The sequence below is a fragment of the Apteryx rowi genome, unplaced genomic scaffold (assembly GCF_003343035.1).
Source record: "Apteryx rowi isolate R43461 unplaced genomic scaffold, aptRow1 scaffold_160, whole genome shotgun sequence".
NCBI lineage: Eukaryota > Metazoa > Chordata > Aves > Apterygiformes > Apterygidae > Apteryx > Apteryx rowi.
Window position 1 is genome coordinate 1,159,899 of NW_020447864.1, and position 12,342 is coordinate 1,172,240.

General features: G+C 38.2%; 1 protein-coding gene across 4 annotated transcripts in view; it reads left to right on the forward strand.

The window, feature by feature from the left end:
• The window catches only part of BTBD9 (BTB domain containing 9), a 144,360-nt gene that overhangs the window by 89,608 nt on the left and 42,410 nt on the right, over positions 1-12,342 (forward strand). For all 4 annotated transcript variants that reach the window (XR_003252489.1, XM_026059838.1, XM_026059839.1 and 1 more), the window contains exon 9: positions 8,729-8,918. Coding sequence is in view for 3 of the 4 variants with exons in the window: in XM_026059838.1 (XP_025915623.1) it covers positions 8,729-8,918 (190 nt within the window). In the remaining variant the exon portion in view is untranslated. The remainder of the gene's footprint in view (positions 1-8,728; positions 8,919-12,342) is intronic.

The window sequence follows — 12,342 nt, forward strand, 5'->3', positions numbered from 1 at the left end:
GCATTCAAATATCATCAATTTTCAGTGGGTAGGATGCATAACTATTCCAAGAATTTAGTAGGTATTTGGTGACTTCAACAGTAAATCTGATTCATGATAGTGATAGTGTAAAGATTGGGGGCAGCTTTGGCTGCAGTAACCATGAGATGGTAGAGTTCAGGATCCTGAGAGCAGGAGGAAAAAAGCAAAAAGCAGGATCACAGCCCTGGTCTTCAGGAGAGCAGAATTTGACTTTTTCAGGGATCTGCTTGGAGGAATCCCATGGGAGACCATCCTGGAGAGAAGAGGGGTCCAGGAGAGCTGGTTGATATTCAAGGATCACCTTCTCCAAGCTCAATGGTCTATCCCAACAAGCAGAAAAACAAGCAAAGGTGACAGGAAGCCTGCATGGATGAACAAGGAGCTCCTAACAAAACTCAGCCATATAAAGGAAGCATACAGGAGGTGGAAGCAGGAACAAGTAACCTGTTAGGAATATAGAGACACTTTCTAAGCATGCTGGGGTTAGGAAAGCCAAAGCCCACCTGGAGCTGAATCTGATGATGGATGTGAAGGGCAGCAAGTAGGGTTTCTACAGGTATATCAGCAGCAAAAGGAAGATGAGTGAAAACATGGGCCTGCTGCTGAATGGGGCAGGGGACCTGGTAACAAAGGACTTGGAGAAGGCTGAGGTACCCAGTGACTTCTTCCATTTGGTCTTTTCTTGTAAGGCTGGCCTTCAGCGATCCTAGGCCCCTGAAACCAGTCAGAAAATCTAGGGTGGGGTTACTCTTGAGAGTAAGATCATCTGAGAGTAACATCAAGAGAGACTTACTCTTGAGGGGGGAGGATGAGGACATAAACAAGTTTGTGAGACCTGATGGGATCCACCCATGAGTGCTGAGGGATCTGGCCAATGTCATCATGAGGCCACTATCAATTATCTTGTGAAAGGTCATGGCAGTTGGGGAGGTTTCTGAGGACTGGATGAAAGCAAATGTTACTCCTATCTTCAAGAAGGGCAAGGAGGAGGATCCAGGGAGCTACAAGCTGGTCAGCCTAACATTGATACCTGGGAATGTGATGGAGAAGATAATTCTGGAAACCATTTCCAAACGTATGAAGGACAAAAAGGTGACTGGGAGTAGTTAGTATGTATTTTTGAAGGTGAAATCATTCCTGATCACCCTGATAGCCTTCTACAGTGAGTTGACTGGCTTAGTGAATGAAGGGAGAGTAATGGATGTTGTTTTTCCTGACTTTAGTAAGGCTTTTGACACTGTCTTCTGTAACATCCACATTGACAAACTAATGAGGTATGGATTAGATAAGTGAACAGTGAGGTGGTTTGAAAACTGGATGAACTGCAGAACTCAAAGGGTTGTCATCAGCAGTGAGAAGTCCTGCTGGAGGCCAGTCACCAGCAGTGTGCCCCAGGGTCGATACTGGGTCCAGTACTGTTTAACCACTTCATTAATGACCTGGAATATGGGATAGAGTGCATCCTCAGGAAGTTTGCAGATGATATGAGCCTGGGAGAAGTGGTTGACAGAGGGTTGTGCTGCCATTCAGAGGGACTGCAACAGGATGGAGAAATGGGCAGAGAGGGAACCTCATGCGGTCCAACATGGGCAAGTGCCAAATCCTGCCCTGGGGAGGAATAGCCCCATGTACCAGGACTGGCTGGAGACCAGCTTTGCAGACAAAGTCCTGATGGATGCCAAATTGAATGCGAGTCAGCAATGTGGCCTTGCAACAAAGAAAGCCAGCAGCATTCTGGGCTGTGTTAGCAAGAGCATCGCTAGCAGATCAAGGGAGGTGATCCTTCCCCTCTACTCAGCACTGGTGAGTCCATATCTGGAGTGCTGTGTCCTATTCTGGCCTCCCCAGTACAAGAGAGACATGGACATACTGGAGCAAGTGCAGCAAAGGGCCATGAAGATGATTAAGGGACTGGAGCATGTGACATATGAGGAGATGCTAAAAGAGCTGGGACTGTTCAGCCTGGAAAAGGCTCAGGGGGGATTTTATCAATATGTATAAATACCTGATGGGGAAGAGTAAAGAAGACAGAGCCCAGACTCTTCTCAGCAGTGCCCAGTGACAGGACAAGAGGCGATGGGCACAAGCTGAAGTACAGGAAGTTCCATTTAAATATGAGAAAAAACTTTTTATAGGTGAGGGTGATCAAGCACCGGAACAGGTTTCCCAGAAAGGCTGTGGAGTCTCCATCCTTGGAGATGCTCAAAACCCGACTGGAGGGATCCTGGGCAACCTGTTCTGTCTGACCCTGCTTTGAGTAGGGGGGTTGTACTAGATGATCTCCAGAAGTCCCTTCTAACCTCAGTGATTCTGTGATTTACTTGGTGGTCTTAAGCATATCTCTTATGCCTTGCATGCCTAGCATGAGAAAAGAAGATATACATGTCCAACGCCAAAAATGCTGAGATTCATTGATTATTTATGAAGTTTTACATACTTGTACGTTTCCAGCTTAATATGACTCACAGAAAGCTTTTCAATGAAATAGAAGGGAATCAGATTGCAAAACATATGCAATTTGGAATTGATGTTTCTTGAATTCTTGATTGCAAAGTTTCTTTTTCTTTTCTTTTTTTTTTTTTTTTTTTTGAAATTCAGTGTTATCAGCATCCCGTTTCTGTCTTTCTTGGTAATAGGTGTTTTTAGGAGCTGTAGCTGAAGCTGCATTATTTTAAAGGCTGTAACATTTCTTCCTCCTGAGTGGTTTCTCCCCATACCCTGACTGTGTTCTACTTGTCCAAAAACTATTACCAGAATAATTTTTCTGGTGTTTTTCCCATTCCTGTTTTAGCTGCGGTTGTGAAAACCAAATTCTAGTCCTTAATTTTTTGCTGTATTAAAGAAAAAGCCCACTTTTTCACAGAAAACTACAGGAATAAATCTTAAAAAAAAACAAAAAAAACAAAAAAAAACACCCCTCCCCCCCCTCCCCCAAAAAACCTAACCAATTCCTTGTATTGTGGAAGGTAGTGTACTTACAGGCTTCCAGCAAGGCCCAAATGTGATGTGTGATATACAAACATTAACTAAGTTCCCTGTCTTCCAAGGGGTTTATGAAATAAATAGAGAAAAAGTATAACATAAGAAGTATATGTGTGGGGGATGAAAATGCAGTGATAAGATGAGGCATAAGATGTGCAGGCCTGTGACATAAGAATACAAGACTGTGTGTTAAGATTTRTTTTCTCTTTTAAATAGCCTAGTGGTCCCAATACCATTCGTGATCTTTTGTTGCTTCTCTTGAGTCAAATATCCTAGTTATGTATTGTGGAGCAACCTTGATTAGCTAGCTGATCTGACAGAAAACTAAACCACTGGAAAATAAGTCATTTTTTGACAGATCAGCTAGTCAATTCAGCTCACCTGCAGCCTGATGATTGGTAGATCCAGCCGAAGAAAATAAGAAAGAGTATGTGAAAGGGGAAAGAGGAGTTTGCGTCTGTACTTCTAATTAATGAGAAGTCTGGAGACTTAACACTTTTTACCATATAGCAAATAAACAAGTGCTAGTTTGTGTCTTGAATAACGATTAGACTTAAAAAAAAATAATAATAATTTGCCAGGTGGAAAATAATGAAAGCAAAATGTCCAACTTCTTTTTAATTATTATATTGGGTTTTGATTTTATTCAATTGAAACAGTGACAAACCTAATTTTCTTCTTTTTTCTTTTGCTCTGAGCTTTCTTTTTTCCACCTGTCACTTTCTAGTGAGGAAACTTGTCACCTCTGTAGAGGAAGAAACACAATTTTACCATGAAATGGAGAGACTGAAAGTTGAGCATCTAACAGGTGACAGCGTGAGAGAAGAATCACTTCTTCAGATTAAATAAAACAAAAATGTACTTCCTCCAGTATAATTTCTTGTTATTTGTTTCTTCATAAAGAGTTGTCCAAAGTCTTACAGCCCTTACTGCATAGCTCTGCAATGGATTGAAATGCATTTGGGTACATGCCATTCACCCCCATCTGTTCTTGCATGTACACCTTGACACTTTTGTATGTGTTTTAAGAAAAGTCAGTAAAATGAGCATTTTTGTTGCAGTGATGACACTTTAGCTGAGAACTTTTGACTGTTTGTTGTCTAGATTACATTATAAATATATTCAACAGCCCATGATGTTTTAAACTACAGCCTTCCTATAAACTAATCGTACTGAGCAGATCTACTGTCTCTCTGTATCTGTTTTAGTAACTGAATTAAAGTTTTATTAATGTATTTTCTGAACCAGCTCCATTCTGTACCTTCCTGTGTCGCAGAGATTTTTTTTGAGTTTTTAGTCATTTTTTCCATGTTACCCAGATGAAGGCAGTGAAGTTGTACTGGATGCAAAGAAAGCAGAATCTGACCTGTTCAGACTGGGAGATGAAAGAAACGGAAGCCAATGAATTATAAAGGCTGCATTTATTTTTTTCTGAGTACTTCAGGAAAAAAAATTTATGGAAAACCAAGTGCACTAAAAATCTTTTTATGAAAAAGAATGCATCTTGATACACAGTAATAAATGGATATGACCAAGGTCTACTGCACGCTCCCAACACATTTTCTCCTGGGAGATCTCTAAGGACAGTTGAATTACATGTCTGTCTTATCTTTAAATATAGCTGGTATAGCCACCTATACCTTACCATGGTCCTTAGGCCATACCTTGGAAATTACGGTCCTTTATAAAAATAATTTTACTGGAATTAAATATACTGCTATGCTATTCATTACTCCATACTGCAGCATAAGACCAGGAAACAATGAAATAAGTTTTAATAACTGTTTTCATGCTGATGTCTTTAAGCTCAGTCATCTACTTTTGTTTACTTACAGAATGTGTATGCTTTGCTAACTCGCATCCATTGTATTCCTTAAAAGCAATTTAGATTTGTCAGAGCAAAACTGCTATATGAACAGTGAAAAAAGAATTTCCATACTTGTAATCTCTCCTCTGTTGTCTTCTCTTACAACCTTGATTAGTATAATAGCTGGGTAGCTGACGATTATGGGGGGGGGGAAGAAAACCAAAAAATAAAAAAAGCAATGCTGTTATTTTTGGCAGTAGGTTTTTGTAAATAAAATGACACAAATTGCAGCAGAAATTCTAACAGGAAAAAGGAAGAGAACCAGAAGACCTGAAAATACAGCACAGAGCAGAGTTCCTAACAGATGGTGTTTTTAATAAATTTATCAGGCAGGTATGAAAGATGATTATGAACATTCAAAATAAGCAATGGCAGACCTCCCCCTGGAGAGAAGGAACAGTGTGGCACCTTCTGCATGCTTCAGTTAGTTAGAATCACTTTCGAATTTACCACTGTAAAGAAGACCACAGAATTGCATTAAATATACAGTAAAACAGTTTCTGGGCATTTATTAAGGAGTGCAGCTATTCAGGGTGACATTATCTTGGGAGTTTGTGTTTTGGTGCAGATATCTGAGTGTGAGAGGAAACAGGATGATGCAAGAAATATGCTGGATAAACTGAAGTTGCACTGTGTTAAATTAATGCCTTATTATAGCTCACAAGGTATCCAGAGTGTGCTGTAGAGCCTCAGTACGAAAGCTGACTATGGCATTTTGCCTTTTACTCCTTTTTAACCCAATTATCAGTAGTTTCCTCTTCCTGCAAAAAGTGGCAATATATGGAAGATGCTTTAACACCCATATAAAATGGATACCCAAGGAAGTTTTCTTTACTGCCAGTGAAGAAAAGGAAGCCAAGCTAAATATTTTTTGATGCCAATGTGCTTTTAGTTTGAATTGTTGATCTCTCTGCTTTATTCAGATCCTTCCTAAAAGGTACTTCTAATGTCTACCACTTTTTCCCCCATAAGAATCTGAGAATTCCTGAACGTCTGTTTTCAGTTGTAGTGCATCAAGAGGTTTCTAGAGTAATAATATGGTGGTTTTAGTAGTTCTTGATGAGGCACACAGAGATGATAGTATGTTTGATAGTGCAGTAGATTTCTGTGAAACAGTTGCTTTTCCAGTACAGTGAATTATGGGACTACTTGGCAGTAAGCTTAAACATCCTCATCTTCCTTTTTATGAAGATTCTGCTCCTGACAATAGCACACTTAAAACACAGAATCTTAGCTCTTCATGGAAAATTTTATCTTGTTTTGTGGCTGGAGACTTTTATGGCTAGCTCTCAAATTTCATATGGCTGTATTTCAGCCATTTTCAGACAACCTAGTAGTTTAAATACGTATTTTAGAGCTGCTCATTACAACTCTTTAAGTAAGTTTTCAGTTTGAAGTGGGCTTAAAATGGTGCACAAATCCATTTTCATCTGTACTATACATCGTTTGTTTTCCCAGGTGAAAATTCAAATAGTGTTTGTTTTCTGTCTTATGTATTTCTTCCAATTTTTTTGAGTAGTTCATGTTTTGGCTTGGTGGTGGTTGGTCTGGTTTTCAGAAATGTTTGGTATGAGGAGATTTTGTTAAACCAATCATTGGCAGTCAGATAATTTGTGGCAACTTATTCACTCCTCCCCTTTTTTAATTGCATTACCACACAGAAATTGATTGTGCCTTCTGCATTTTATGTGCCTGCATCAGATGCAGGCACATAAAATCTTGCCTTTTTTATATAGCCACTGAATGAAGAATTTTTGTCCTCATTTAACGCAAACAATCAATGTTTTCAATATTTCCCCCCAAAACAAGGCTAAACAGGTAACCATGATTTTTTTTCACAAGTTCAGAGAGCATCATTTTGCAGTCTTGTTAATTTTTCGATTGCTGCATAGAAATAGACATGAAAAAGCTGAGAGAGGTTGAAAAGCTGAAGAGGTTAGCAAAAAACTAAGCTTTTTGAAAAAGTGCTGGACATAAGTAGGGCATCTTAAATACCCTATTATATTTATCTGTCTTCTTACTGGAAGATGATGTTCAGAAAGCTTGGGAGATGTTCTTAGTCCCCCTGAATTACAGATGAAAGCAAAGCACTGTACCTGATTAAATGTTAAGAAAGGAAAATAATAGGTAATTCAAAAAATAAGTGTTGAAGCACTTGTAAAACAGTGTTGGGAAAGTACTCTGTGCACAAGAAAATGCACCTCCTTCTTTTAGCATGCTCCCAGAGGAGCTGCTCTTGTCTTGATCTTTCACGTTGCTGAAATGACATCCAACACTGACTTTGCTATGGATTGTGTTTGTTTTGGAAAGAAAGGGAAACTACTTAACATTGGATTTTAAATCAGATTAAGCAGGACTAAAGAAGCAATAGAAGAGCATTCCTCTCCTAGGGAAGGTTTCTACATCCTGACATCTTTTGCCAAAGAAAAATAACTCCCAATACACCAGCATTTTTTATTGCTGGGTATGTAATGTTCCCTTACTTCTAAAAATGCCTAGTAAACAGTCAAGTTAGCCTTTATCTAATTCAGTTTGTAACAGCAGGTCCAAAACTAGAGTGTTCAACTTTGGGAGTACCAAGAGAAGAAAGAACTGAAGTTGGATGGCACTGACTCATGGATCACAACACTGGATGTGTACACTGATTGCAAGAGAGGGTTGTAAAGATGAAAAAAGAGCTCATTATAGATGTGCAGCACAAGGTAGCAGTTAGGAAGTGCTAGGCTGTTCAATTAGAATTGAAATATAACATTTGATACTGAAACTCCTTGTTCTTATGGTCATCCCAGGAATGCTTTCACTTAATTGAAAATTCCTTCGGTTATCTAAATGTGCTCATTCTCCCTGTAACATTCAAATAACTGCATTTAAGGATTATGACAGAAGGTGAGTTCCATATTCTGCAGTAAAACTTTTGATTTTCTTTGGCATAGCAGTTGCATGCTGTCATTTTTATGGCAGTATATAAAATAATTGTCCGGCATAGACTTTTTTTTTTTTGATGAAATTAACTTGAGGAAAAAGAGTCTCATATAATTCCATCACTATCTCCAGGAGGAAAATCATCATCCTATACTTAGGATTTTCTTTTTGCAAGTGAATCAGTTTTGTGTAGTTTCATCTCTTTTGATGTTGTGATACTATAGCTTCTTTTTTGCAGAGTTTGGTCATTCCTTTTTCCTGATTTTGATCTAGTGAGAAATGCTTCTGTAGTTGCTGTTCCGTTTGGCTGAACAGACCTCTCAGTCCCTCTTCCCCTCTCCTAACCCAAGATATTTTGTAATTAAGTATTCAGTAAATATTAAAAAAATATTTTAGTTTTCTCAAACCTGAAGTGCAATTTCTGGTCAAAAGAGTGTCAGAAGTACCAACAGGTACATGTTGAGAATTGTCACCTGAACTGAGAGGCCTAGTTTTGAAGAATTTAAGTCCTGATTTCCCACAGTCCAGATCAGTGCTTTAAACTATCTCCCACTTACTTGTTTTCACCTTTTTTTTTTTTTTTTGGAAATGAGTTTGTTTTCATTATGAGAACAGGAAGATAAGAAATTGTTTGAAATTGTTTAAAGTTTGGCTGGACAAGAATTTTTTTTCTTAGCTCTATTAAAAAAGTGCTGTCGTGTTGTCACCAAGACCGGAATCTATCTGTTAATTTACCTAACTATTCTGGAATCAATGCTGTAATGCTGTACTTCTTGACTTTGCTTCATAATTCATGCTAAATAGAGTTATATTTCCGTGTGTTGATCATACTTTCATCCTCTCTTTTTTGTCCTTTCCAGAAGTAAAGACGGTTAGTACCTGAACTGTTTCCTGGCTGTATTGCTCCGTCTGTCTTCTTTATGTTTACATTCACAGTTCCCACTGAGAATGCTGCAACAATTGCAGACTGTGCCAGTGTGATCGAGGGTGTAAGCCGAAGTCGCAATGCCTTGTTGAATGGAGACACAAAAAACTACGACTGGGATTCTGGGTATACGTGCCATCAGCTTGGGAGTGGAGCTATTGTAGTGCAGCTAGCACAGCCCTACATGATTGGATCAATACGGTAAGGGGATTATTCTTCTTGAAATTAAGGACAACAGTGAGACTTTTGCTGAGTACAGTTATTTTCTTTAGAATATATGACATTTGGAAATGATGATAATTAGGGGACTGTTTTAGTAACTGGCATTTGGATTTTTACTTCGGTGTAATGGGCAAGTTAAAAATTAAATATATTATTGAATTGTATGTCAGGATACAGCAATGCAATTCCAGAAAAATACATTTCAGGGGCATAATAATAGCAATATTAAAATTTTAATATTAAGGATGTATAATTATCTATTATATTAAAATAGAAATTTTACTGCAGCCTCACTTGTGGTAAAAGTAGGTGCAGTTCCTCTGTCATATGCATCTCATTATGAAAACAGAAGCATTTATTGAAGAAAGCTATCATCTCAGTGTCAGACCTGCCTACTCCTAGCTTGCCTTTTCACTATACAATTAGTTCCAGCCCTTACTTGAACAAGGAATATGTAATAAGGGCACAGTAACCTGAATATTACTTTACAAAGTTGGATTAATGAATGTGTTTAGATCTGGAATTAAGTTCACTGAGCTTTTTCTGCAGTAAAGGGCTATGCATGTATGGAGAACAAAGTTTTGGCTAAAATAGAAGCTTCTTGCTTCTGCAGTTCCTTCTTCAGTTTCCCTTTCTTTTGTGCTTTGGAAATAGATTGGAGAGCAGGACAGTTCCCAGGTGAAGAAAAAAACATTCTTGCCAACTTCAGATCCACTGACTGTAAAATGAGTGTTTTGTTTCATAAAATCAGACATACAAATCCCTGTCTTAATGTTTTAGTGTTCTCTGTAAACTTAGAACAATATGTTGTTAGGAGCTGAATTTGTATTCTCTGTGACTGTGAAAAAAAGAGGGAAATTACAGCCCCAGTGAGAGAATTTGGAAACTTCAGCCTAGGTACTGGCTAGCAACAGAGGCTCTATACATACATATGTATTGCTAGAAGCTAGTGCTATGCCTTCTTTCTGTCAGAATAGACAACTGACTGATTAGCAAGTGAGATTTGAAATCCATTGTGTAACTGCCCATTTTTGTGCCTGAAATATTTGTCCACATTTAAGGAGAACATCAGCAGAGGTGTAAAGAAACGTCTGAGATGGTGGCAATTCTCTTAGATCCTATTCTCTTATATATTTGGACTATATTTGCATTTTTTAAAAGTAGAGTTTTTGAAGTGAGTTTTCTTAAAAATAAGTGCAGAATTTGGCATACCCTTTTTGCTTGTACTAGCTCTGAATCTTGAAAAGTGAAGGAAATAATCGCTCCCCACTTCAAAAGCTGTGTGTTTTCATTTCAGCTTGTGATATTATGACCATTATAAACTTTGAAGATAGAGTTTAAAATCAGACATCTAGGTAAATTCTTAACCATAACAGAAGTACTGTTTTTGTCTGTTTACCAGCTTATAGAAGTTATGTACAATGAGAGTCCAGCATTGTTCTCACTGCATGAAACAAGTTAAATAAAAAGTATAGCTAGCAATTTTCAGTGGTGAATATTTTATGCTTTAGAGTTTGATGTTTTTAATGTTCAATTAAGTATTGAATCACAAGTAAAGAACAGGAAGACACAGCACTCGGATTTCTTAAGAAAGATAATTGAAAAGTAATTATATCATTTTCATGCCACTTTGAATTTAAGTAGCAGCAGAGGCTTGACCATGTGAAGGACTAAGAGAATTTAACTGACATGTAAAATCTATGACTGGTACAGAGGTCAAATTACGTACAAATGCAGATGAAAACAAAGTTTTACTATTTCATCTTAATGAAAGCATGCGATTTTTTTGAACAGGAGAGAATCTTGCACAACTGCTTGAATTCTATTCCTTTGCCTGTTTTTCCTGTTGTCTGCTTGCTTGAAAACTCCCCTGATCTCATCTTTCCACCTAGCAGAAAAAAATTTCCAAAAGTATTTTTGTTAGGCTAGCCATCTACAGTCCATCCACAGAGCATCCACAGAATGGCTCTGCCCCCAGAAACTGAGTCATTATATCTGTGGGTTTAGGTTATACATCAATAATTAGGAGTTAAAGTGTAGGGTTTTTTAGAGTTCAAAAACATTGATGTGTCATCGAATATGGTTGTATCTGAGAAAGTATATGAGCCTTTGGAAAAACGGTAGTAGATGCTTGTAGTGTATAGAAATCAGCATGCCACTGGAGAGAGCTTCTAAGTCAGAAAGTATTACCATGGCAACTAAATTCTGAGTATGAATAAAGCAGAACTGTTGAAATTCAAATATGCATTTGATATGCATAGAGAACTAAATGTTTCAGGAAGGTATCTTGTATGCAAGATTTCTGCAAAATTTATCCATTTGTCTTAGTATCACAGAATCCTTCAGGTTGGAAAGGACTTGAGGAAATCATCTATTCCAGCTTCTTCCTGAAAGCAGGGTCAGCTATGAAATAAGACCATCCTGCTCAGAGCTTTATGTAGTCAGGTCTTGAAAACCTCCAAGGACGGCGATTCCACAGCTTCTCAGCGTGGCCTGTACCAAGGCTTAATTAATCTCACAGTGTAGTTGTTTTTTTTTCCTTTTGTGCAGTTTCTTCTTCTGTCCACCAAGGCTCCCATGTCCTTTTCAGTAGAGCCAGTCAGACCTTAGCCTGTACTACTGCAGTGGATTGGTCTGTACTAGGTGTGGGATTTTGCTTTTGTCCTTGTTGAATTTCCTGTGGTTCCTGTTTGCCCATTCCTCTAGCCTACCTAGCAGCTAGGAATCAGTTCTTCTGAATGTCAGCTGTACCCTTGGCTGTGTATTTATTGCACCCCATGGTTTACTGTTTTCCGAAAGTTTGGTGAAGGCTCACTCCATCTCCTCCTTCAGATCTTTGACAACAATATTAAACAGGATAGGTCCCAGAATAGACTCCGGAGGAACTCCTCTTGCAGTGAGCCTCCAGGTGAGTTATCAAATGTTAACCACTACCCTTTGAGCTAAACAATCTGGCCAGTTTTCACCCCTTTAGTAGTCCACCCATCTAGACTATAACATCCCAACTTGGATACAGCGGTGCTGTGGGAGACTATGTAGAAACGTTGTTAATGTAAATACTTGAAATGTTTGTTTATAAATGGGGAGCTCTTGACTTCCACATCAGAACTTACTCAGAAATTCTAAATCAGATGTAATGATAGTCAATGCCCATTAGTAGTCCTTACCAGAAAAGGCCTGGAAAACATTTTGTTTTAAATAATAACTAAATAGCATGCTCTAGGTTATAGAAATAAAAACATTTTATAGTTTAAGAGGTTTATTCTTTTATTGAGACTTTCACCTGGGACATATTACAAGATAATTGGAACAGTTAACAGACAGAGAAAATAAATTACATCACTTTAGCTAGTTTTTCCACATTGTCGCCTGCCTGGAAAGAAGATAACCTTCCTATTTTTCT